Below are 27,265 nucleotides of genomic sequence, written 5' to 3'. Positions count from 1 at the left end.
AGAGTGCAGAATAGGATCCTAAATTACTCATTCAGTAACGTGTAATAGAAAACAAACCTATATGGGACCGGCCCGTGGCTCACTCGGGAGAGTGTGGTGCTGATAACACCAAGGCCACAGGTTTGGATCCCATATAGGGATGACCGGTTAGCTCAATGGGTGAGCTTGGTGCTGACAACACCAAGTCAAGGGTTAAGATCCCCTTACCGGTCATCTTTTGAAAAAAAAAAAAAGAAAAAAAAAAAGAAAACAAACCTATATAGTAGAATGGCTAATATTTGGGAAAAAAAAAAAAAAAAAAAACACAATCACCTGACAACACTCAGTGCTGATGAGGACATGGAACAGCAGGAACTCACATGCACTGCTGATAAAGCCACTTTAGAAAACTGTTTGGCAGTTTCTTACGAAATAAATATACACTTACCACATGATCCAGTAATCCTACCCCCCTAGCTTTTTATCCAAGTGAAATGAAAACCTAAATTCATGCAAAAAAATGTGTGTAAATGCTTATAGTGGCTTTATTCAGAACTGCCAAAAACTGGAAATAACCCAAAAGTCCCTCAACTGGTGACCAGATAAACAACTGTGGTACATCAGTCCTTTCTATTAACAGTGTAGAGGAACAAAATCATGGATAAATTTCAAACATGTTAAGTAAAAAAAGCCAGACTCAAAAGGCTGATTACAGTAATGTGACTTCTGGAAAAGAGAATACTATTGAGATATGTCAGTGGTTGTTAGAGGAAGGGGTGAAGAGGAGATGACTACAAAGGCTTACATGATGTAAGCTGATGGAACTGTCATGTATCTCGACTGTGGTGGTGGTTATGCTGCTGTATGTGTTTATCAAACTCATAGAACTGTAGACCAAAAAGAGTGAACTGTACTGTATGTAATTTATACCTTAATTTAAAAGAAAAAGCAAAACAAAAATTTTTTGACAGCTAAAAAGACAAAAACAATATAATTATTTTTTCTAATACATTTTTAAATGACGTTGCTGGAAAAAGTGAATAAAAGCAGGAAGTAAACAAAAATGATTTTCTATTTTAAAACTGGAAGTAAAATCCAAAAAATATCAGTTGATTTAAGTAAACTGTGCATTGGTGATTATGACTATAAAAAGGCACTACAAAATATTAGAGCGATCCATCTGCTATATGAGGTTACGGAAATAACTTGTGAATTTTTTATACATCTTGTCAAAATCTACACATCATCCTTACCCCATGCCAGATTACCCACACTACACATTGGAGCAAGTTTGGCTGATAAAATGAAAGCTTATAAACTTCTGTGACTGCTTTATCCCTGACTCACCCTTTAAGCTACACTCTTTCTATGTCTTGGCTTTGTATCTGTTCAATCCTGTACTGCCCCATATATCTGGTTCAATTGCATTCTTAGAAAATCTTTTTTCTTGGGAGATTTCAAGTGAGAATAAAACAGTGATCTTACATAAAAAATAGTACTGGGAAGTAAAACAAGCTATCTGATAACCCACAAAATATAACTTTTTCTAATATTATTCACCGAATTCAATTTGCATAATGATCTTAAATGTACTTTGAAGGTTGATGAGTAGTGTACCATACCTCCAGGAAAAAATTAACCAAGTAGGGATTCTGTTTCAGTTTTGCACACACAATACAGAGAAACTGAATCTCTTCATTTTCCGTCGGTGTTGCAAGGACTTCACCACAGAGTCGAATTAATTTCTGTGAAAAAAATTTTTAAAAGTTTTTAAACTTAGGTTACTTTTTACAAGTATGTAAATAGCCATCCATTTACCTAAGAGATATTTAAAATTTTCAAATAATGCAAATGCCTTGCAATAATAATCAGACAGAACACTAAAAATATCTACAATCACCTCTATCAAAATAAATTTACTAGAAGTATATTTCTCAAGTTCTATACCCTAAAAAATTAATGAGGTATATAATAAACTCTCCTTAGATGTTATGGAGGTAAAGTAAAAGGAAAATTAACATAAAATTTTAAAAGAGAAATATAAAGAAATAAAAAGCACTTAATACAATGTCATACATAAGGAAAGCTCAAGTATTCACTAATTTGCATACTATTTTTAGGTTTACTTTTAGAAAAAAATCATATAAAATTATTTCTATATGAAAAGAAATCAAACCAAAATAATAAGGGAACAATATACCTGCACCGGCCGGTGCACATTAATGTGCGGTAGTAGCGGCTGCCGGATTCTTCCCAGAAGTTTAGTATAGAACACCAAAACCTGCTGCTTCATTCCTGGAGGACACTAGGTATAAGAAAAAGGGAAAGCAAACAAGAAAAGAACAGACAATACAAACACACTTACTCGAAAGCTTAAAAAACAGGATAATATATATGAATGTATTCCACCCTGAAAAGACAATGCAATTGGCTGGTTAATGACTTTGTCAGAATAAAATTTTCAATCAAACATTAATGACTGGCATTTTAGAAATAAAATTATACATGTGAGCCCATAATATAGCATATGAAACCATAGGCTCATGTAATAACAAAGAGGATGGTAATAATATGTTGTTGAGATTTAGGGTTTGGTTCAGGGAATGTCGACCCATTTATATTCTAAATACTGGTGTAACATGAAACTATCAAAGTTAACTCTGCCAGAGCAAAGGCAGAATCTTGTTACTTATATGAATGACAGGTAATCAATAACTTTCCATCATATATATGTAAGAGTAAATAAAGCCCCCAGCACATATCTGTAAATAAAAGGAATCCTATGGTATAAACTGTTGTGATTTATTCTAACAATACTGTTTTAAATTAGTTGCAAAATTATTTACATGATAACTATTATGGGCAAAGAATATTTTCACTAACCAGACAAAACATAAATACTATTTACAATCACCTATATCAAAATAAATTTACTAGTGGTACTTTTTGCTCAAAAATCAATTAATACTTATTCAATTTAGTGTTATAAAATCCCTCTATCTTCTTTTTCAGGAAAAAGAAGGGAGGAGGAGAATGAATTGCAGGTTATTAAGAAGCAGATGTGTTACCTAGAAAATATAAATTAAGTGAATTTAACTTAAAAGTAAACTGGAGTATAACAGACTTAGAAGGAAACTGTCTTTAATATTACTATTCATAACTCTATTTGGTGTTAAAATGTGTCTAATAGTTTTTGTGTTTTGATTGTTCACGCATATTATAGAAATTCAAAGAACAAGAAGCACAGGATTTTAGAGTTGAGAGAGGCCCCTCAGCAATGACCTCCTCGTTTTTAAAAAGGAGGAAGATCAACCAAGGAGACTTGCTGAAGGTCACAGTGTGTTAGTGACGAACTCGGGACTGGAAGCCAGGCCCAGGCCGCCTAACTGAACCCAAGGCTCACACCACCACGTGGCTTGAAAACTCGCCTTTGTAAGTAATTTGAAAGTTTTGCAATACAAAATATTATTTATATCATATCAGCTTTGCAAAGACTTTTCCATAATTCATTAGGCCTGAAAGTTTGAATTGGCTCCATTCATCAGCTGAGTTAATGTCAGAATAGTCAATAACATTGTCTTCCAGGACTATAAAAATAATGCCTTTTTTGTAACCCAATTTTCACAGGGTTCTTTTTCTCATTTCCTTTGATTCTGAGCACATGTAACTGAGGTGATTTTCAGAAATGTTTACAATGGAATTCTAAACGTACGTATCACTTGTTGTTTAGAGCATATGAGCATGTGGGGAGCTTTGCTATGTCTATGGATGTCACATCTGCATAAGCCACCTGTTTCTTTTTTTTCCACTATCTTAACTTGAAACCTGCCATGTTCAATATGTACCTCTGTAATTAAATTCAGTACTTGGCAGCTTCTTCATCTCCAAGACACTAATGCATTTATTACATGCCCGAGAACACCACGTGGATTAGGAACTTACATCAGCTTTCCCTAAGGTGTATAGTGTTTCCAAGATCTTGTGATGGAGCAAGTATTCCATACATGGCCCTGTCTCTCCAGATTCCCGCTCATCTTCTTCTTGAACCAGTATGTCTAACATCTGTTCCAGATGGGATGGAATGTTCGTATCAGTCACTGGGGCTTTATCGTCTAAACAATAAAAGACACTCATCAAATAAACATTCAAACATTTTAAACTGCATATTTGCACCTAAAGTATTCTCTGTATTTCCCCATTCCTATTAACACTGAGAAAAATCTGAACTACATACTTAAGTGAGGTCTATACACATGGTAATGATTATCTTTGCTAGAATCTAGATGATGCTTTTTGCCATATTCTCATTCAAAAACTGAATCAATATTCTGAAATTTATTCTAGAAGCTAAAATTAATCCATAATAATTTAGAAATAAGAGCCGTTTATGGAAATAGGAACATGATCAGGAAAAACACATATAACATCAAAATTTTCTATGTACAATTATTCTTTTTTCACTTAGCCAGTTCAGAGCATCTAAATTTTAAGTCTCTTTATATAGAAACAGATTGGCCTTGATTATTAAGCTGAATAAACAGGATAGTGAAGAGGACAGGGTCTGTTTTTGATTGCTTCTACATTACTTTCTAACATTGGGAGCTAGTCACTTAATGCTCCTAACCCATTTCCACCTATAAAAATATGAGAAGCCAAAAGGAAAACTTTCTATTAAGATTTCTGACACCTCCTCTCATTAATAGACAGCTATTCCCAAAGTCTGTTTTCTAAGCTGCTTCTCAGGAAAATTTTTATTAAATATTATTCGTTTTTTAAAATAAAAATTTCTTGATATTTTTAACATCACAGTGAGACTTGAAAATCACACGGTTTTACCAACCTATCCTTATTGGACAAGGGTTAAGTTACTCTTAATATAATGTGAAATTTGATAGAATATTTAAATACAAAATATATTAGAAAATGCCAAGTTCTTATTTGTCTCCTATCATTTTCTTAATACTTCTATAGTTTGTACAAAACAATCCTGGTATGCTATGTATTGATGTGTTGCTTTGTACATAGGCACATCTATATATACACACACAAAATAAACCATAATACTAACCCTTATGGAAAAACCAATGGAAAGGGTCACTCTTGTTTCCCAGAAGGGCTTATGTATGTAATTTGATATAGTATGGGACTGTTGTTAAAAGCATGGGCCCTGGAATTAGACAACTTAGATTCAAATCTTGCCTCTATCACTTTTAGCTAGATGACCTGGTGCAATTTATTTAAGCCTCAGTCACCAACATCTATAAAATGGAACTAATAGACACTAGTAAGCGCCACTGTATGATTTCTATAAAATAATATCTGTAAAGTCCAGTGCCTTGGCACATAGTAAGAACTTAAGAAATGTTAACTTCTGTCTCATTTCGTATTCTTCTAAAATGAGTAGCCTAGCACTCATTGTTTACAAATCAAAGATAATCTGTAAGTTTACTTGTAATTTACTTTTTTAAAATGTTTTTTCCCCTATAATTGTAGGCTTTATATACACAAACACTCCAGGAAAGAATGAATGTTCAAGGATGGTTTGATTATACTTACATATGGGGGGAAATGACCAGAAGCTTCAAATTGAGAAATAAGTTAACTGTAAGTTTGACTTCACAGGATTAAAATCCCAGCTCCTTATAAGACAAGATCTAGTTCCTGCCATCTCCTCTCATCATTCCTAAACTGTAAATGCCTCTGTGCCTTTGCATATGCTGTTCCTTCTACCTGAAATGCCTTTACCCTCCTTATTTACCTTGCAAACTTCTATTCATACTTTAAAGCCCAGGTCAGAGACCCCCTCCTCCTCTTTCTGCCTCCTTTGTCCTCTCTCTGTACCTGACACACACTTTGTTATTTGTCCCATACTTGACTGTAATATACACAGTTGTTTCTGTAGCTAAATTTATGCATTTCCTTAAAGCCACAGAGGGGGAAAAAAAATCAGAAGGGCTAAGAATCGTCATTTGAAAAGGCAGCTCTTTCCAAAAAATATTTCTATTAGAACTGCTGGCTAGACACCCATAGGCAGTTAGAAGTTTTCTTTTACATTTAAAGATACGTTATTTTTTTCTGTCTGATTTGTACTTATTACACAAATACAAAGGATTTTTCTTCTTTTAAAGATGAATCACCTATGACCCCATCAGCTTGCCAAATCAACTGTTCTCATTTTTTCAAGTTTCCTTTTTATTAAATGACAAGTGTTCAATCTGCATATGCACTAGTGTTCACCAATACATTCCTCACGGAAGCCCACAGTGCTATGCAGCAATGTATTGTATGTTCCTATTTTAGCGGTTCCCAAACTCTGGCCCATGGGCCAAATCCAGCCATGCCATAAGTTTTTGTAAATGAAATTGCATTGGAACAAAGGAACGCTCACTCTTTTACGTTTTGTCGATGGCTGCTTTTGTGCTATAACAGCAGAGCTGAATAGTTGAACAGAGACTGTATGGCTTACAAAGCCTAAAATATTTACTAGCTGACCCTTTACAGAAAAAGTTTGCCAACCCTTGATCTAATTTATTCATATTCCCTATATTCTCTCTTCATCCTTCCCATTCTCAAAGAAAAATAGAAGCAACCAGAAGATAACTTCCAAAGCCTCCCTACACCACACCTACCTGCTTCCTGCATCTATATCCTTGTTCTGCTTTCTGCCTTATTTAGATGAACTGTCCACATGTTTATTTAAGGCCAAGCCTCCATTTGTGCCCTAGATCCCATCCACTCTTGCGTACTTAAGGAAATGATGCCCACTTGCTCAGGAATGACCTCATCTTACTCTTGTATCCACCTTTTCCTCTAGTAGATTGTTCCTATCAAATTATAAATTGCAATATCTTATATCTTTAAAAAAAATGAAAAACCCTCCCTTACTGCCACATCTCCCTCTCAGCTTTCCTTTACACTAACACTCTTCAAGAGAGCATTGTATACACATTGCTTATACATGTTTTCCACCCATCTTCTCTTCAACTTACTCCAATCAGGCCACCTCTCTCCTTCCCACCATTAAAATGGCTCTTATCAAGAACACTGATGATCTCCTCTTCTAGGCTTCTAGGACACCATTCTCTCTCGGCTGTCTTCTACCTCCTTCGTAAAAGCAAAATTTCCTTTGCTACTGTCCTCATTTCCCAACATCGAGTCCGAGAGTTCAGCTCCTGAACACCTTTCTCTCTCCCATCCACTTTTACACCATAGATAATCTCATTCAGTCTCCTGGCTTTCTATCCTCTTCACATGCTGATGACTCTATTTTGTATCTCTAGTTTATACATCTACTCTCAAGTCCAGACTCCTGTTGCCAACTGTCGACTTGACATGTCCAATTCTATACATAATGGACCAGTTAACATGTCCAAAATGCTCTTACAAACCTGCTAATCCTGCAGTCCTCCCATTCTCAGTAAGTAGGACCTCTAGTTTTCCAACTGCTTAAGCACAAAATTTTGGATTTATCTTTGATTTACATTTCCTCATATGCAATATACTATTCATCAACAAGTCTTCCTTCAGAATATATCCAAAATACAATCACTTCTTACCACCTCCACCCTGGTCTAAGCCACTATTATCTCTTGCTTAGACCTCTGCAATAATACCCTAACTGTTCTACTAGTTTCACCCCTGTAACCTTTCATCTAGTTTTTCTCACAGATGTCAAAGTGTTGCTTTAAAAGAGATTGTTATAGCTCTACTCAAAACCCTCCAAAGGCTTCTCATCTTAGAGTAAAAGCTGAAGCCCTCACAATGCTTACAAGGCCCTGTGTGAATCTGCATGGGCTCCCCTCCCCCACATCACACCCCCTGTCTGATTTCATCTCCTACTACTTTTCCCTTCGTTCCCTTTGCTCTAGCCATACTGGCTTCCTTTCAGTTCCTGGGCACCAAGCACTCTGCATGCTCCAGCCCCAAGGTGTGTACACTCAGTCACCTTCCTGGGACACTCTTCCCCCAGATATCCATGAGGCTTGCTTTCTCTCTCCTTTAGATTTCAGCTCAGGGTCACTTTGGGCAATGAGACTTTCTCTAACCTAAAACAGCCAATTGCCCATCCCTATCCCCACATCTCCATAGACACACTTCTACCCCCCTTAATCTGCCTCATTTTCTCCTTAACACTTATCATCTGAAACACCATGTATTTGTCTATTTGTTGTTTGCCTCCCCCCAGTCAATATATAAGTTCTATTAAGACAGTGATGTTGCCCATTTGATTGACTGTTCTGCCCCCCGGTGCCCAGTGCCTAGAACAATGCCTGACATATAGTAAGTGCTTAACAGGTATATTTTTAAAAGAATGAATGAATCTAAAAGATGAACTAAAGGTAAAAATTTTTATAATCTTAAATATAAAATGACTTTGAAAATTTATTTGAAATATATTTTGGTATTTCAAATATTCTGTTTAATTAATATCAGCATTATTTCTTACCCGAAGTCTCTATGTAGTAATGGGTAATTGCCTTCCAGTGATAAACAAAGTCTTCTTGTAAAGGAAGAGAAGGTGCAAGCTATACAGACAAACACACAAAAAGATCACAACGATTAAGAAAACGGCATTAAAAGTTTCCCATAAAGAAAAGCTCTATATTTGTCTAATATGATGCAAATGCAGCATAAAACTAAGAATTGAGCTTTAACCAGATTCTACATGTCAGATACCAAAGAGAAATAAAATGAGCCAAATCCAGGAAAGTAAAAATGATTTATCAAGAAAGAGGAAAAACACATTTATTAACATTATTATTAAACTACATTATTGGGCTTTTTTCTCTCCCCTAAAACTAGTAACCACTTATGGCTTCAGAAATAACCATGCTTAATGAACACACACCAATATTCTATTACTGAGGTATCAGTAAAATGAAATTACGGATGACCAGGGATCTTTGTACCTAGAACTTTGGAATGCAAAATAGTAAAATGGTGCTATGTCACTAGTTACACATCACCACTACTAAAACATATACCAAAGTCAACTTTGTAATCAGATTAAAAGTGTTCTCCACACTGAGTGACGTACAGACGTAAATCTTCTCTTTTTTAAGCCTGGATTAGGCAATGTATATATTTAGCAAAATAACCACATGAACAAAACACTGCCAATTTAAATTCCACAAAGTCAAAAATGTTTTACATTTTAGCTTTGAGATTTACTTCAGAAGTTTTAAGACCAAAATTACATCCCTTCAGCCATCTCATAGCAAACCTACAAGAATTTCAACTATGTGTTAAATGGACAGAGAAGGACTTGGATGCATCTGCTACAACATTTTCTTTTCCTTAAAAAGAGTAAAACACAGTTAGAGCTCTCTCCTCTAGTCCTAGTGTCATCAATAAAATTTGGTCAGAGAGTACAAAGTTGACCCAGCTTGGTTAAGAACAAATAGGTTTCTATTCTGGGAACCTAGGATATGGCAGAGTTACCTTCCACTTTATTATATTTCATCTAAACAGATGACCTAAAAGAGGTCATGTTACTCCTGTTCTTCCACTTGTTTCATTTTGATTTCTTAGTGTCCTTAGCAGCAACCTCAAAATTGACAACCCTGTCAAAATAATTCCAGACTACTGTGTGAATTATAAACATTGGTCATAAACATCTTAAGTGTTTCAGTCCAGAAGATGAAGTGCATTTACGAAAAAAATGGACCTGAGAATTTTTCATCATCGACATCTCAATGCTGGCTCTTCCACACTTGCCTGTTCTCACCACTTGCAGTAGTACTGGATTAAGAGAATATAAGTGTTCACCTCATTTTAAAATAAAATGCTGTGAAATCTTTAAAAAAGAAAAACGATTTTAAGAAAGAAGTTGAAATCTTTAGGAGTGCTATACTTCAAGGAGAACACGCAGAGAGAGATTACTTAAGGGAAATTGAGAAAAACTATTACGAAGAAAATTAAGAATGAAAGCATTAACTTGGGAAAACAGAATAACCTTCCTGAAATTTTTAGATTTAAAAAATCTGCTTTAATTGGCTACTTGCTTTTAGACTCCTCTTTGAAATATATAAAATTTCTTTTGATTTTTGGACCTAGCTTTTATAGACTAACATGATACAGTTAAATATATTAACAAGTATAGAAAACCCAAATGAAACTTGTTGTTTAAAGAACTGTACCTAGTTTCTTAAGAGTGAATGTTGTTGTGTGTTGTTAAATTTTTCCAAGGGAACCTCCTGGATATATAGGGAATTACAACATCCTTTTTCCAGATTATTCCAAGGGGGAATCACTAGACCAGAGAGGTACAGGATTAGTGTCAGGACCTTTGCTATAAGATACAGTCAAATTCAAAGTAGAATGGTGTTAGTTACCTTGTGAATACCTTTCTCCCATGAGTAAGATTTAAATAAGAAACCTATTTAAGTAGACAGCTAAACTCTAAATTTTTAATAAATTAGAGCAGTAACAACCTTGTTCAAACATGAGTAAATTTTCTTATTTATGTAAAATTTCCTAGTAAATTTGCCTCTTTTATTATTAAATTCTAACATGCAAATTACCTGTTATTATCATTGCATAAAAACATTTATGCTCTGGGTTAAGAAAAAAGAAACATATGTGAATCAGCACCAGGATATTCTAATTTAACTTTTTACAATACAGAGATTAAAATTTTAAAAATTCACGCAATAACTATCTCAACTAAAACTTGACATGAATGCATAACTTGGACTTCACTTTCTCTGGGAAGCCTTGCCAGTCTCTTCCTGCCTAGGACAGAGTCCCTTCTGCACATGCCTTGGCACCGTCTACCAGCTCATTGTCTCCTAGCCCTCATCGCCCTTTTGTCATTGTTTAATTATTCATCTCTGCCCCCAGATTGAAAACTCTGTGAAGGCTGGGACTATGTCATGTCTTTCATCACTGAATCTCGGCTTTCCAACTCAGTGACAGCACAGAGTATTCAATAACATTTATGGAGTGAATAAATGAATGACACAGCAGTCGCTGCCATTTAATGAGTAGTTATGAGCCAGGGACACTGCTACAAAGTTTACACCTACTGTACGGTCTTACATTCTCACAATAAACTCCTATTTTCCTGAAATTCCTACCTACTAAGACCCAAAGTCAGTTAACTGACTTGCCCAAGGAAACACTGCTTTTACCTAGAAACCCTACTGTCTTTTTCCAAATTGCCACCACACAAATGCATCTACATCACTAATTCAGATGAAAACTAGTGTTCTAAACACCACCTCTGCTTTTACTGTCTCTTGTGTATCATGAACATTCCATTCCTAGATCTTTTAAAATGCTTCTCCCTGTCCCCAACTTTCCAATGCCCTTCCCTATCTTCTCTGCCTCTCCCAAGTCCAGCTCAAATCTCATTTCCTCCAGAGAGCCTTTCTCTAACTACTCCAATCCTAAATTCTTGCTCCCTTCCTCCTATACAACTCAGCGGCTGAACCAATCATCCAAATAATAATAGTACTGGCTAGCACTTACTGGGCACTTACTATGTGCCAGACTAAGCACTTCATGTACATTATCTCATTTTTATATTCACAATTGAAATGCGCAAGCATTAACTAACTCGTCCAAGTGTAGAAGTAAGGGACAGAGGCAAGACTGGAACCCTACTCTGTCTGGCTCTGTCTTGGTCACTTTCTTGTGCATTCATTATATTATAATTTTAACTTGAGTATTTGTTTTGTCTCTCAAATTAGACTGTGAGCATTGTGGTCAAAGACACAGGTACATACATTGTTTCCCTTGCTCTGTGTCATGCTTTCATGGCAGCTCATAAAACACTTGCTGAATAAGTAAAGGACTGAAGTTGGAGATCACTTGTCATAAAAGAATACTGCTAACAAAACACTATATATATGTTTGATTTGAGGTTTTAATTCCCAGGGCAGAGTAGATATTTGGAGAATTGCTAGTCCCAACCATCATCATTAACCGACCCAACTGGAGAGTGCGGCGCTGGGAGCGCAGCAGCGCTCCCACCGCGGGTTCGGATCCTATATAGGGATGGCCGGTTCGCTCACTGGCTGAGCGCGGTCACAAAAAAGGACAAAAAAAAAAAAAAAAAAAAATTTGAAGAGAAAACATTGCATTCAAATTCTAAAACATAACTTCCATTGAATTAGTTTAAATAGATGAAACTTTCTTCTAAGACACCAACCTTTATCATCTCTGAAATATATCTGCTTTCAGCATTGGAACTATATGGAATTTAAGAGGAACCAGCCCTACGGACATATCTAACAAGAACTAAGCCCTCAACAAATACTAAATTGTACTAAATGGGAAGTGTTTTTTTTAATCCTTTGGAGAAGTTGTGCTAAAACTATCCAATCTATCCTCAGAACTACGAGAGGCCTGATTTCAGACTTGTGACAGTGGCAAGTGGCTAACAGAACAGATTCATTTCATAAGAGCTAATCATTTCTATACTGAGGGAAGAATGTCATTTCCGAGGCTTAATTACACTACAGTCCTAGTTTCTGATCAAGGTGTGAATTTCTCTCATACTCAAAATGCTATCAGCTTAATAACACATTTTTAAATACAAATCTTGAAAATAACTTAATTATATTTTTCTACCTGTTAAGTAGCTAACAGGAAGTAAGAAGATACTATTAATTAAACAATAAGGAAAATCCTACATTTAAACCTCATTTAAATAAATATGCATCTGATCAGCCCTAAAAAACCATTTGCAGGCTGATCCAAGTGAATAAGGAAACCTAGAAAGTGACTCATATAATGACAATACTGAAAAAAGGTCATGTTAGCATCCAGGTACAGGATTATCTCCCATCTCTATATAATCCTGATAATTATCTTAATTGAAATACTGCATCAGAAAATGATAATTGGGCATACAAATTTAAAGGAGTACAGAGAAAAGCTAATGAAATGAGCTGAAGTATGGTAAGATTATTTCATAGATAAGAAAATATCAAGCAAATAAATTAATAGAACTGGGTAATGGAAACTAATCTTGGGCTACAAAAAAACACTCCCCAAATACCACAAGGATGGCTTATTTATTATTACAGAAGAGAAGGGTAAAAAAAAAAACAATGTTAGCACATCAAAAATTTTTCATGAACAACCACAACTACTTGAAGTTGATAAGACAAGCAAACAGAAAGGACATTGTTGGGGGGGGGAGGGAGAAGGGAGGGAGGTTTTGGTGATGGGGAGCAATAATCAGCCACAATGTATATCGACAAAATAAAATTAAAAAAAAAAAAAGTTTTTCATGAGATTTACCTCCTATCAACATAAAAAGCAAATGAAAACATTATGTTTCTAAATGCAATGTATTAATTCCTAAGACCAGGTGAATATAATTCACTCTAGTTTTTTCTCACTAACCTCAGCAAAGCTGAGAATCTGGATATTACGGAGCCAGAGTCAAACAATTTATGTGGATAATTTGATAGGTGCTAATATATATAATTACAATAAATAATGAGGACAGAAAATACAGGCCTCGGGACAAAAACGAGCCTTTACTGGGATAGCAAGAAAGCCATCTTTTTTTTTCTAAGTGCTCATTTCTGTAAATACCAGACTGATGGGTATCAGATATAAATAATATAATAAATTTCTATTCCCAATTCTTTCAACATTAAGCTATATCCAATGTTGAAATTAAATGATTCTTGGTATTTTTAAAGAATAATTCAAAATATAAATATCACTGTTTTTTATGGATTTTAAATTCTTTTAACATAAAGATGCTGTAGATTGTGTAGAAGGAAGGAAAACTAAAAGTGTGTCTTAAAGTCTAAAACTGCCATCTCCCTCTACTGTTTTTCATTCATGAAACCTGTCCTTCTTGATTTGATACGTTTTCCCAAGAGCTTGTCCTACAGCTAAATCTTCTTACATGTCCCACATGCCACTTAAATAACAATTGTACTAAAGTTTTGTTTTTATTACTGAAATCAAAAACTCCATTTTATTTTTGCTACCTGGCCATGAAAATTATCCTATTGCAATTGATCTTTTTTAAAAAGTTGTGTGGGTTTTAACGTGCCTTACCACATCATCTGAACGCAGAGAAGACCATTTTAAAAATTAGCAACTGAACTGTTTCTTCACACAATGCATTTTTCAATTTGGGCAATTATCCCAGAATAAAGTAAAGCAACTAGCCCTCTTCTTAAAACAGAAGCAAGGCATTTTCTTTCGAGTTCCTTCTCGTTTACTAGTCATTTAGGATATTTGATTCCTGCCTCTCTATGCTGGTGTCTAAAATCCTCAAAGGAGGGGACAATTGCAGGATACACGAAGAGCGTCCAGCACAAGCCTTAGACAGAAAAGGAAGCGGATGGGCTCTGTGCTGGGGGAGGTTGGAAGCTGTCGAAAGCAAACTCGGGAGGACCCTCCAAACTCCTATTTCAGCTCAATCAATAAGGTCCAGCTGGGTTCGGGCTCCAGGCCTGAGAAGGCAAAGGCCAGCAAGATTACGAAACGGGGTCAGGTCAGCTGCTCCCCGGCAGCCGCCCCCCAGCAAGATCACAGCCCCCTGTGGCCCCCCATAAAAGCAGAACAGAACGGCACCCAAGCCCAGCAGCGTCCGGTCGCTTCTTTTGTCTTGCTTAACACTGAGCACTTTTTCCGGAGAACGTTAACGGTCAGGGAGGTACCCTTCCCCTGTCCCCATCCGAGGGATGAGGCGACCCCGAGCCCGGCCGGGAGGGCCCGTCCTGCCCGGGCACCCCGCGCACCCTCCCGGAGGAAGGAAGGGATCTAAGCCGGGCCGGGGCAGCGGGGAAAGGAGGGGCCGTGCTCGGAGCCAGGCCCGAGGCCCCGGGCGCCCCCGCCGCCGCCGCTGTCCCCGGGCCCGGCAGGGAACGTAGGCCGCCGCCATCCCGGGCCTGCCGTGCGCCCGCAGCCCGCGGCCTTACCGCCTCCACGGCGTGCTGCAGGATGGAGGTGAACTTGGAGAACATCCTGTCCCGGGACTGCAGCAGCCTCTCCCGGGACGACCTGGAGAGCTCTTCGATGCGCCGCCGCCGCCCCTGCTGCGGCTGCCGGGGCCGCTCCAGAGTGAAGGCCGGTGCGGGCCGCGGAGGACGAGCAGAGCGCCGAGGCGGGGCCCGGCCCGGCCGCTTCAGGTGTGCGCGGACGGGCGGGGAAGGCGGCTCCGGCGGGCGCTGGGACGTGGCGGGCGGCGGGGAGGGCGGGCGGCGCGGACTCGGGGCCCCGCGAAGCTCCGGCGGCGGCGAAGGCTCGGCTTAGGACACGGTGGCAGCCCGGCCGCTCGGCTTCCTTCCGCCCGCTCTGCCCGCCGCGGCCTGCAGAGGGCGCCGCCGCGGCCCGGGGACGACCCGGCCAGGCCTGCCCTGCGGCGGGCGGGCGGACGGCGTGGGCGCGGGGGCGGTGCGCAGAGGCCGGAGCCCGCCGGAGCCCGCCAGAGCCCGGCCCACGGCGCCCCGGACACCGCCTGCTCACGTGTTTACGGTACAGCCGTCCGCAGTTTCGTTTTCCCAGTGGAAGCAGAAGCTGTGGGGAAACGGAGCCTTCCATATCTGCGTTCAGTATTCAGAGGCTCGTCGTTTAAGGGCAGACTTGGAAGACTGGTTGGACAAAAGCCAGTATTCCTGAAGCAACCATGGACAGTGGGTCTAAATGCTAAGAATTTGAGCAAATCGACTAGTGCAGGTGAATTGGCTTTGCTAACTATAGGATACATTATTATTATTATTATTATTATTATTATTATTATTATTATTATTATTATTATTATTATCATCATCATCATCATCATTATTATTATTATTATCATTATCATTAAAGATTAAAACAGGAAGTCCCAAAGGGGCAAATACTAAGATGGTTCAGTTAAATAATTCAGTATAATAATTTCTTACATGCTTGATAGGTGCAATGACTTAGTATAATAATTTCTTACATGTTTGATAGGTGCAGTGATTTAGTATAGCACTTTCTATTCAGTTATGAAGTGATACTGGAAAACATGAGTGAGGGCAAGGATCAGAAGGAGTCTCCTAAATGCCTAGGACAGATAAAAAGAGCTAGAATGTAAGCACGTGGATGGAGGCTTCTTAAAATACCGTGCAACAGTATTTTGTCAAGCCTTGAAGAAACACAATTCAGGCTGGTAAATTTTAAGTTGGGTTGATACAAATTATGAAAGTGTTTATATCCTGGAGAGCTTTGTTTTATCTTAGTATTGGTGTTTAACCAAAAAGAGCATTAAGTTATTGATAAGATGAGGGTGGAATAATCTTTGTCCAACCAGTGATGAAAATTTGTATTTGTAATTGAATTAGCTGAACAGAGAAAAGGTAGCAGGAGTCTGGAGTGCTGTTCATAGGTGAGACTCTGGAGCCGGGTAGCCTGAGTTTAAATGGCAGGTCCACCACTCACTGTGGCAAATTACTTAACCTCCTTGTGCTTAGTTTCCTCATGTGTAAAAAGTGGGAAGTAGCACCTGCCTCATAAGGTTATTGTGGAAATTAATTACTATAAGTAAAACAGCTTAACAGTGCCCAGTGCATAGTAAGAGATACATAGGCATTTGTTATTATTGCTAGTAATAGTAGTATTTAACAAAGTGATAGGACCACAGATTGAGATTTAAGGAGGAGGCTTTATAGTTGTCTTTTTTCTCCTATTTTCGTTGCTTCATGGCAGGTAAATTTGACTTTAATTATCTGTGTACTAGCCCCCAAAATGCTGGAGGCATCCTCTGTTGTTTGGTGAAGATTGATACGTGCTCCTTATCAAATTCTGGTTAATTGCGTCTGCTTCAACCAAGAGCATGTGTCTATTACTATTATCACACAGTGTAAGGTGGTTAGTCATATTATTAACCATAATTATTTTCCTGGCCTAATTGTCATGCATTTATATGGTATTTTGTATTTTCATGATGCTTTGCAACCACTAATTGCATGAGGAGGTCTGTTTAAAACAAGGCTTACTTAGAGTTGGTTGCATTTGACGATGCCTATCTTTGTGTACTTACTATAAACACAATAAAATATATGGTTCACTCTAGATTAATATCAATATTTAGGATGATCATTCATCTACCTGATATCTAGGTTCGAAGACAGACAAGTTGGACAAGACTTGTAACTGAGCAAATATTCCTATTTCTTATCCTCATCCTAGAATACCTGTAGTAATACTAACATCATCATCAGCCTAATGCACAATTTGACCTCCCTCAACAAACTATGATTTAAGAAAACACAAGAAAGGCTTCCCTAACTTCCAAAACACTTAGGTATGGGTATCTGCAATTCCTCAGGTAGAACTTTCTTTCTTTATTCCTTTAGCTTAAGTCAAATAAGAAATGTAGTCTCTGTTAAAATTAAAATACTTTTGGGACAGATGACATATTAAACTCACAATGAATGACTTTGTTAAATTCTTTTCTAAAATAAAGTTTAATCAGTGAAGATGCAGAAAAACCTAGAAAACTGAAATCCAGTGGGATGGAGTTGAGAAAAGAGAAAGAGGAAATAGATGATGCCTGCTTCTAAAGTTTGGCAGACTTCTGATTAAATATGTGGTTGAACACAAGAAGGTAGCAACACATCCTCCCTAAGCCCCAGTAAAGTGACTGTAAAGATATATTTCAAAGTATAAACCCAAAAGGACAAATAAATTGAGAGAAGAGATAACAGAATTTTGAGAATTGGAAAGCAGCTGTAAAGGGTTAACTGATGGAGCTGACCTAAGAAAGCTGAATCCTAAGGCAACAATAAAGTCTGAAACCAAAGTAATATAAGAGCATTAGTACATTCGCAGAACCTATCATTGTCTCAGGAATTGGTGGCAATAGGTACCTCTGGAACTGGACGTTAAAGTAGGACCAAAATTAGCAGGATTGTGTGAAAACTTGCTTAGAATTAGAACTCCACGAGATTGGCTTACTACCCCTTTCTGATCAGTCATGGTATAAGATTAGAGACTTATTCCTGAGAAGAGTAGAGGTTCCATATTGGGAGTGGGGGAAGTGGAGGAAGAGGGTAAAGTGAAAGTAATCATTGTGAATGTTGAAATATACATCCCCAGCCCTGATCCTCCTCTCCGCTCTCAGAATACAGGCGTCAGGTTGATCCTTTCAGATAGGAGATAGGAAAGCTCTTCTCTGGAGAATCTGAGTAGTCCAAGAAAAAGGACCTGCAGATACTGACAGAGGGTTGACGCGCTCCTTCCATATACTCAGAGCTTCCAATCAGTTTTTTCATGTGTCTCTCTTAAATAGGATCAGTCAGCCTGGGGTCATCAAAAATTCGTGGGAAGCTTGTAACATTAATGATAGAGACAAGAAGAAACAAATAGGACAAAAAAAAAAAAAAACTTGGAAGAAACAGTTGCTTGCATTAAATGAATAGGGAGAGATGGGAAGAAATCTCCAAAGAAACACTGTTATTAATGTTCCCAGAGAGAAAAAAGAAAATATTGCACCCATAAAACAAGAATGGTATGCTATTTCTAAAAAGCAGCATTTATAGAACAAAAAAGGAATGCTTAGAAATCAAGAATATAACAGAAATGAAAATAATACATAAAAAGGATGAAAAGTAAACTTGAAAAAGTTCCCCAAAGACTAGTCCAAAAACTATGTAGGGATGAAAAACGGAAGAAAAAAGATTTTTAAAACTACAGGATTTGTCCAGTGGATCCAACATCTTGAGTAATTGCAGAGAATAGAAGGAGGAAGTCACTAAACTAATAATTCAATGTAATTTTACAGATATGAAGGACATTTTCCAGATTGAGAGGGTCCATTAAATACCGAACAGTGAATGGAAATAAACTCACTCTAGCAGACATTGTTGTAAAATTTTAGAATCACTGGGTTCAAAGAAAGATCCTACGACAATTCTAATGAGAGAAAACAAAATCAAAGAGTTCATACAAAGAATCAAGAATTACACTGGCATTATACTTTTCAACAACAACACAGAAAGTGAGAAGGCATTGAGGCAATGCCATCAAAATTCTGGGGTAAAATTATCTCCAACCTATGATTCTATGCTAAGATAAAGTGTGAGGATAAAATCAGTCATTTCAGATGTGCAAGATGTTGAATTTTTTCCTACCTTATACCCCTTTTCAGGAAACTTCTAGAAAATGTGCTCCATCAAAACTCAGGGAATAGACCCAGCTGAAAAAAATAAATAAATAAAGGAAACAGGTAACAGAGCCCACCACAGAGAGAGGTGAAGGATGTGCTGACGCAGAATCCCAGGATGACAACCAGCTTGGACAGCAACCAACCAGTCCAGAGTAGAGCAGGTCAGAAGGCTCCAGGAGAGATTTCCTAAAGAAGATGAAACTGATAAATGGAATATCTAATGTGTTTGAGCAGATTTCTCCAGACAGTGGAAGAGTTTGATATTGAATTAGTGATAAATACAAAGAAAACAAAGCAAAGAAAAAAAAGCTATATCATTATTAGTACCAAGAAAAATAAAACATTGTGCAGGAATGGGTAATCGTAGCATAATGGCTTTACTGTAAATATCATTTACATAACCATAATAATGTAAACAGTGAATACTGATCTAATTAAAATTATGGTATTGTTATGTTGGGTAGACAAAAGCATGGATGTGTGGTTGGGGTGGGGTGTTTGTGTGAAAGAAAGCTAAATTCTCATCTGTAGTGGGGAAACATTAGATAATGCTTAAAACAGAAATATCAAGAAGTAACATAAGCATATTATTTAAAGAGACGAAGTAAATCATAAACAATAAAAGAGTCCACTCAGTGTTGAAAGAGGTTGCCTCTGAGGCAGGAAATTGGAAGTTTGGGAGAAAGAACAGAAGCTTTCATAACAAACCTTGTAAAACCTCTTGACTAAACTATATGCCAGTGTAACCCAAAGCTTGTTTGGCAAGGGGAGAAATTAGAAGCAGGAAACAATTTTTGGTGCTTTTGTAAAAGTTCAGACAAGAGATTATAAGGGCTAATAACTGTAGGGATAGGAAGGAGATAGTAGACTCAGAAGATGAGGTGAGATCAGCCAAAAGTTACAAGCAAAAGGGAGGAATTAAAGATGTTACTGGAGTTTCTAGCTTGGATGAGGTTAGGTGAAGATGCCATTAATTGAGATAGCGAATTTGGAGATGGGGAAAGATAATGAGATAGATTTTTTAACATGTTAGATTTGACTGCTTGTATAATTACATCTCTCTGGAGATGTCTAATATGAGGTGATAAGTTTGGATTTGGAAGTCAGGAAAGAGGAGATCTGGGCTGGTGATAAAGATTTGAAAATCATCTCAAAGATTGTACTTGAGATACAAGAATAAATGAGATAGTTCAGCGAGATAGTATAGTCAAAACAAAACAAAACAGAATGGATATAAACTTGAAGATCTCCTTTATTTAAGGACTGGGAAATGGAAGAGGAATGCATCTAAAAACAGCAGTCAGAGATAGGAAAACATTGTAAAGAAGTTCAGGGAGAAGTAAGTTTCAAAAATTGAGAGACTGTCTCAAGATACGGTGGTGAATTAGCATAGGCTACAGGCTTCATCTCCTGAACACAATTCTACAGCTGCCACAGAAACAAGAGGGAAGCTGATGGATCTCAGAACCTCACATAAAAACTGAAAACTCTGGTGTCCTGTGTTACATTCCCTTGGTCCACTTCCGATTGCAGCTGTAGCTGCAGTGGGCACTTCTGTGTAAGCTCAGACTCACCTGACAGTGTCTCACCCCAATTGCATGCTACCCTCTGTATACAGAGTTTCTGCCACTGAAAGTTCTGTGTGTGAGAACCTGCTCTTTCCAAAAGCAGACTGGAGTTAGCACCCACGGGGTCAACTCTTAGCCGATGCAGGATGAAATCTGAAGGATAAATACTCCAGTGTCTCATCTTTCTGGTGGACAATTCTAAGAAGTGTTCTGAACACTTTTCATGAGGTCCCAGTAGGATCAAGTACCCAGTGACCACTGTGGTGACCTCAGTTGCTCTTGTTTGCTTTTCCTCTTTCCCTTTCATACTTCTCACTTTCTCACTTCCTGTGATATGAAGTAAACTACTGGCAGTTAAGTCTTCGTCTCAAGCTCTACTTCTGAGAAAACCCACTGTTTGTGGGAGTTGGAGTGGAAGAAGCCTAGAGGAGGCCAGGTGCCACACACTGAGTACAGGCTAAGGGAGATACACCTTCACCACCCCCCACCCCCATAGGCTAGAAAATTACAATAAAGGAGGCAATTACTCCTGTATCTGAGAGGTGCCCTATTAGGTTCAACTGCATATATCGGAAAAATCCTAAATAATAGTGACTTGATGAAGTTTCATTTTTTTTCAAGTAGGAGTTTGCATGGTAGGTAGTTAGGACTAGTATGATGGTGCCATGAAGTCATCATGAAGCCACACTCTGAACTTTCTGCACCACCATCTAGCACTGTCATACTCAGGATCACTATAGTCCTGTGTAGGTGCTAGAGCTCTAGTTACCAATTTTAGGGCAGTAGCAGGAGGAAGTAAGGGAATGAGGGATTACCTTGTACCTTTTAACAAATTTTCTGAAAGTTACACACTTGTGCTTACATTTCACTGGCCAGAATCTACTCACATAACCATACCTAATGGTTAGGAAAGAAAGTTGGGAAATGTAGTGTTTAATTCTGGGTAACCACCAGATAAAGTCAAGATAGAAAGTGTAACTTTCAAATTCAGTACAAAATTTTTGCTCAATCCAATAGAATGTAGGAAAGAAGAAAAAAAAAACTATAAAAAGAAGCATGAAAAATTTTTAAAAAGTAAGTCTTACTATTATAATAAATGTAAATAGGTTTAACTCACCAAAGGCAGAGATGCATAGATTGAATTTTTAAATAGCACTATACTATCTAGACAAGATACATCTAAAAGGTAAAGAAAGGCTGAAATAAAGGAATAGAAAAAGATAAGCCAGAGAAATATGAATCAAAGAAAAAGCAGGATAACAATTATATCAGACCAAATAGAATTAAAGATGCAAAACACCGTGAGGTATAAAGACAGATACAGCATACTGCTAAAATAATAATAGATCAAGAAGACATAACGTTTATGCTTATAAATATACTTACTGGAATAGACACAAAATATGTAAAGCAATAACTGACAAAACTATAGGGAGAAATAGATAATTATTGTGGAGATATTAATTCACGCCTCATATAATTAGATGGACCAAGCTCCAAAAATAAGCAAAGATATAGGATATTTGAATAACATGAATAATAAGCTTAAAGTAAACATCATGGAGGAATTTATACCCATCAAAGAAATTACATTTTCAAGAGTATATGGAACATTTATAAAATTTGATTATGTACAAAGCCACAAAGGAAGCCTAAGGAAATTCTAAAGACTTAACATTCTTTAACGAAATGAATCGAGCAACACACACAAATGAAGGTTATATTCTAGAGGAAAAGACCAATAACAAACAAATACATAATAAAATTTCATGTAGTAAAAAATGCTGTGAAGAGAATATACTACAGTAAGGTGATAGAAGATGACATGGGAAAGTGTTATTTTAAATTATGTGGCCAGAGAAGTCTCTGAGGAGCTGCCAGATGAATGAAGCAAGAGAATTAGCTATGTGAATGGGAAAAAGAAGAGCTTTTCTGGCAGAGAAAACAGCGAGTGCAAATGTCTTCTGATGGGAAAGAGTTTGGCGTGTCTTATGTCTTACATCAAATGTCTTATTATGGGAAAGAGGAAAGCCAATGTGGCTGGAGCAGGTGAGTGATTGAGGAGAAAAAAATGGTTGAATATACAATTACAGAGGAAGCTACCCCATATCATGCAGAGCAGTGAAATCTCAACCCTAACAAACCTGAAGATTCTCTTTTCTTAATGTAAACGTTAACAAAAGTATAACAAATACACAAATTCATATATGTACAGCTTAATGCATTTTCACAAAGTAAACCACCTGGGTGATCAGTAGCAGATCAAGAAAGAGAGCATAACCCCTACTTTAGAAGCCTCTTAATGCCCATTCCTGTCACTAATCCTTGCCTTGGGTTACCACTATTCTGACTCCTAGCAGCATAGATCAGTTTTACCTTATTTTGAATTTATGTAAAAGGAATCATGCAGTATGTATTCTGTCATTGTTGGGGGCAGTGTTCTGAAAGTCACGTTTGTTACTATTATGGTTCTTATCTTCTACAGCCTTACTCATTACTTGTCTGCTTTTTCTATAAGCTTTTGAGACATGTGACTTAAGCCTTCCACTACTGTGGAGCCACTGTTGTGACTTTTTCTTCTTTTAGTTATGCCAATTTTTGCTTTATATATTTTGAAGCTGTGTTATATATGTGTTCGGATTTTGACTTTTGGTACCTTCCTGGTAGATTGACCTCTTTATCCGTATGTGTGTCGCTTTTATGGTAATAACCCAATTCAGACTGTTCTCCCAATGGCCCAGACCCTGCCAGTATAATGGTTTTGGGTCACTAAAGGAACCACAACCAGCTGAGGTGCTTGCTGAGGGCAGGGGTGTGGAATCAGAAACAGAACGTGGTACATACCAGCTGTGACCACATCACCAGCTGTACAAATGAGAGCTAAAGCAGTTATAAGTCCTTAATTTGATATGAATATGTTTGTGTATATATTGACAAAAAACTTTTCTTCCCTCTCTTATTTACATATCATCTCAGTGCTTAAATTACAATATATCAGAGGGAAAGTATGAATTATGAATTAGCTCAAAGAAGAACAAACATTACCCAAAGACAAAAAAAAAGAGAGAGATTTTATAGCCTCTTTGAGGAAAATGGTTAGTGTGTTTTTACTTGTACGAGTATATGAGAAAGTTGTACTATGTTATATAGAAGCCTAACTTTTTTACTGTCTTCATTTGGAAATTAAGTGTGATTTAAAGAGACGAGTGTGTGTGCCAGGTTGACAGGGGATGGACCGCGAAGGCTTTGTAATGTGCCCATTTGGTCAAGCTGAACTGTTTCCCATAATTCCCTTCCCTGTATGTTTCCAGTTAGAGTGTGCCACAAGAGATATTTTTCGGTGTGATTTGGAGGGCAGAAGCAGAGAAGCAGCTGTATCAGGCATATTGTTTTTCGTGCGTGGAGGGTTGGGGAAGGGTCTCCGGGAACCTTTGCAGCCCATGCATGTTGTTTACCTGCTGGCTCGCCTCCTCACCGGGGGCAGCAACCAAGCTGCAGCTGCCTCATCTTCTCCTGGGTCTTCCTTCAGCTTCTCTGACTCGTCCTTCAGATGTGTGTTTGTCTCTGTGACAGAGGGTGCCAAGTCCTCTTGCAGGGTACCTACATCATTAAGGTTGGAGACAGTGAGAGAGATTGACATGAGTTCCAGTCATTGTTCGTGAGTTCCAGCTTGTCCTCAAAGCTCTCTGCCACTTGACATCCTGCTTCCCAACTGCCTGGCCTGCAGACTTCAAGCTTCAGCAATAGTTACGAACACAACAGCTGTACAGAGACTGTTTTATCAGCTCTCATTACCGTATAAGGTCAAATCTTTGTAATAAATCTGTGCATGTGAGTGCGTGTGTGTGTGACCCTAATGGTCCTGCACCTCTGATTGAATCCTGACTGATATAGACCTATACAAAATGGTAAAATGGTATTTAGGGAAGAATCATTTTTCCCTCCTATATTCCTTCTATTTTTCCCTCTCATGCCCTATAAAACCAACGTTATAGATTTTTGCAATTACTTTAAGGCATTCTAACATACAACTTGAGAAGATCTAGAATGCTCCATTTCATTACCCTGAAATGCATCAAGGCTGGACCATAGTGTTTACAAGTATTATGCTGGCCATCATCTTATTTTCTTTTCAAATGGATTTGACTCATTCATTGCATTCTGTCATAAAACCATGTTGGTGGTGATAAGAATGTTTTGGGTCTAGATTTTTGAGGGATTAATGAGAACATTTTGAACTGAAGTTGTTGCAGAAAGTGACTTGACAAGTGTGGACTGTGAAAGTGAGATCTACACTGTGAACCTTCGGCTTGATGCTGACACTATTTAAGGAGCCGTGGTAGGGATAGGATAATAGGAGTAGTAGGTCTGCTACTAACAGCACTGACATTTACCTGTGATACTGGTCTTCCTGAGAAAGGTCTGTTTTAAAGTAAGCACTTCAACCTGTAGTTTGGAGCTATTAAGCAGTGTCTGTCAAGTAACAATCTGGGTCCTGCATATGACTTAATCAGTGGTAAAGGGGTTTAGTTTTTCTGCCTTGTAAATGTCAAGCAGTCAATCAGTTCTTAAGCAGCTGATAGGTTTGCTTGTCATACTTCCACAGATTTGCCCAGAAAGTAAACAAGTCCAAGTGGAATTAGAAACTTTGTTACCTAGGTCACAGCAGGAAGCATGAGCTTCACACTGACATCAGTTCCCCAATGCTCCCAAGTCCCATAGCAGAGAGTGTAGAGAGCAGGGCCAGGTAGAGGCCACATACACAAGTTTGTGCCATAACTGAGAAACACTTAGCATAGGAGTCCCCCAGTCTTATAAAGGAACTTTGAGCAAACCTGCTCTAAGAGACACTATCATTATTATCCTGGATGTAAGCAAATCTTCCTAAGAAAGGGGAAATTTTTCTATCCTGGAATGTCTCTGGAGGTCTCTATCTCTACTGTCCTTGTCAGGAAACTAATCTGCCCTCTGACCTGGAGGAAGACACTATACTATATGAACATCCTTGAAAAGCTAGTCCAAGGTATGTTGACGTGCCATGGAGAATTGCCTACCAAAAGTAACATCTAGTAAAGCATGTCTTGGGAGAGAGATGGATCTTCACAAAGCTAGATTGCTAATCTCACATCATCTGATTTAAGACTAGGTTTCTTAGGGTGGCTTGAATAAACTTTTGCATAATCCAGAATTATAGACACATATTGGAGGGCAAACTCCAACATTCGATTTATAACTCTTTATTTGTACTCTGTCATTCCCATTTCTTTCAGCATCCATGCCATCATCTCTTTGGGTATTTTTGGCAGTTTACCATCTTGTTAGCTTCCATGATCTGGCAATTGCTCTAGTAATTTTTCATTTTAATATTTTTAAAATGTGAAACAATTTCAAAATTACAGTAAAGGTGCAGGTACAGTTCAAAAAACCCGAACTATTTGTGGGTAAGTTGATAACATTATGCCCACCACTACTACGTAATTTAAGGTGTATTTCCTACAAACAAGAACATTCTAGGGCCAGCCTGTGGCTCACTTGGGAGAGCGTGGTGCTGACAACAAGTCAAGGGTTAAGATCCGCTTACCAGTCATTTAAAAAAAAAAAGAACGTTCTTCAGCATAACCACAATACAATTACATTAGTTTCCTAGGGCTGTCATGAAAATTTACCACAAACTTGATGGTTCAAAACAGCAAAAATTTATTCTCGTATAATCTGGAGGCCAGAAATCCGAAATCAGGGTATCAGTAGGGATATTCTCCCTCCAAAGGCTCCGGGGCAGGATCCTTCCGGGCCTCTTCCAGCTTCTGGTAGCTCCAGGCTTTCCTTGGCTTGTGTCTGCATTACTCCAGTTTCTGCCTCCATTTTCACATGGCCTTCTCCTCTCTGTGTCTTCTCTTCTTCTGTGTACCTCTCCTCTGTGTGTCTCTTATAAGGACACTTGTCATTGGACTTAGGGCCCACCCGTATAATCCAGAATCTCAAGATCCTTAACATATTTACAACTGCAAAGATGCATTTTTCAAATGAGGTCACATTCACAGGTTTCAAGGATTAGGACGTGGACATATCTTTTGAGGGGCCATCATTCAACCCACTACAATAATTAGCAACCTGCATATTGAAGCTAATACCAGTATTGAAATTACCACCATCGAATGCACACACCCCATTTTAAATTCACCAGTTGTCTCAATAATGTCCTTTCTAGTAAAAGGATCCAGTTCAAAATCACATGGTATATACTTAGATGTCTTACCTCTTTAGCCTCCTTCAATCTGAAACAGTTGCTTGATCTTTCCTTGTCTTTTATGACTTGGCTCTGGAGAGTACAGGTCTGTTGTTTTGTGGAATGGCCTTTAATTTTTGTTCCTGATATTTCCTCATGATTAGATTCAGGTATGCATTCTTGGAAGGGCTATCACAGAATAATGTTTTTGTGTGTGCATCCCATCAGGTAGTACCTATTTTCAGTTTGTCCACTTTGATCTCCCAGTTCAGGTGGTGACTGCCAGACTCCACTGGTAGATTATTCTTTTCCCATGTATGTAAATACCCAATTTTTTAAATCACACCTTCAATTTAATTATATCACTATGGACTTATAACA

The 27,265-nt window shown here is 38.0% G+C and overlaps 1 protein-coding gene and 1 pseudogene across 3 annotated transcripts in view; both read right to left on the bottom strand.

The window, feature by feature from the left end:
- Positions 1-15,252, bottom strand: part of FHIP2A (FHF complex subunit HOOK interacting protein 2A) — a 36,656-nt gene extending 21,404 nt beyond the window's left edge. For all 3 annotated transcript variants that reach the window (XM_063103212.1, XM_063103211.1, XM_063103213.1), the window contains exons 1-5: positions 14,877-15,252; positions 8,426-8,504; positions 3,922-4,091; positions 2,180-2,284; positions 1,602-1,724 (exon numbers count right to left, since the gene is read on the bottom strand). In XM_063103212.1, coding sequence (XP_062959282.1) covers positions 1,602-1,724; positions 2,180-2,284; positions 3,922-4,091; positions 8,426-8,504; positions 14,877-14,921 — 522 coding nt within the window. In that variant the 5' untranslated portion in view covers positions 14,922-15,252. The remainder of the gene's footprint in view (positions 1-1,601; positions 1,725-2,179; positions 2,285-3,921; positions 4,092-8,425; positions 8,505-14,876) is intronic.
- A 467-nt stretch (positions 15,253-15,719) lies between these two features.
- Positions 15,720-25,943, bottom strand: LOC134382792 (transcription initiation factor TFIID subunit 9B-like; annotated as a pseudogene).
- Between the last annotated feature and the right edge of the window lie 1,322 nt (positions 25,944-27,265).

This window comes from Cynocephalus volans, chromosome 7 (assembly GCF_027409185.1).
Source record: "Cynocephalus volans isolate mCynVol1 chromosome 7, mCynVol1.pri, whole genome shotgun sequence".
Classification (NCBI taxonomy): Eukaryota; Metazoa; Chordata; class Mammalia; order Dermoptera; family Cynocephalidae; genus Cynocephalus; species Cynocephalus volans.
The sequence above is the reverse complement of the archived record's forward strand: the minus strand, read 5'-3'. Positions and strand labels throughout refer to the sequence as shown.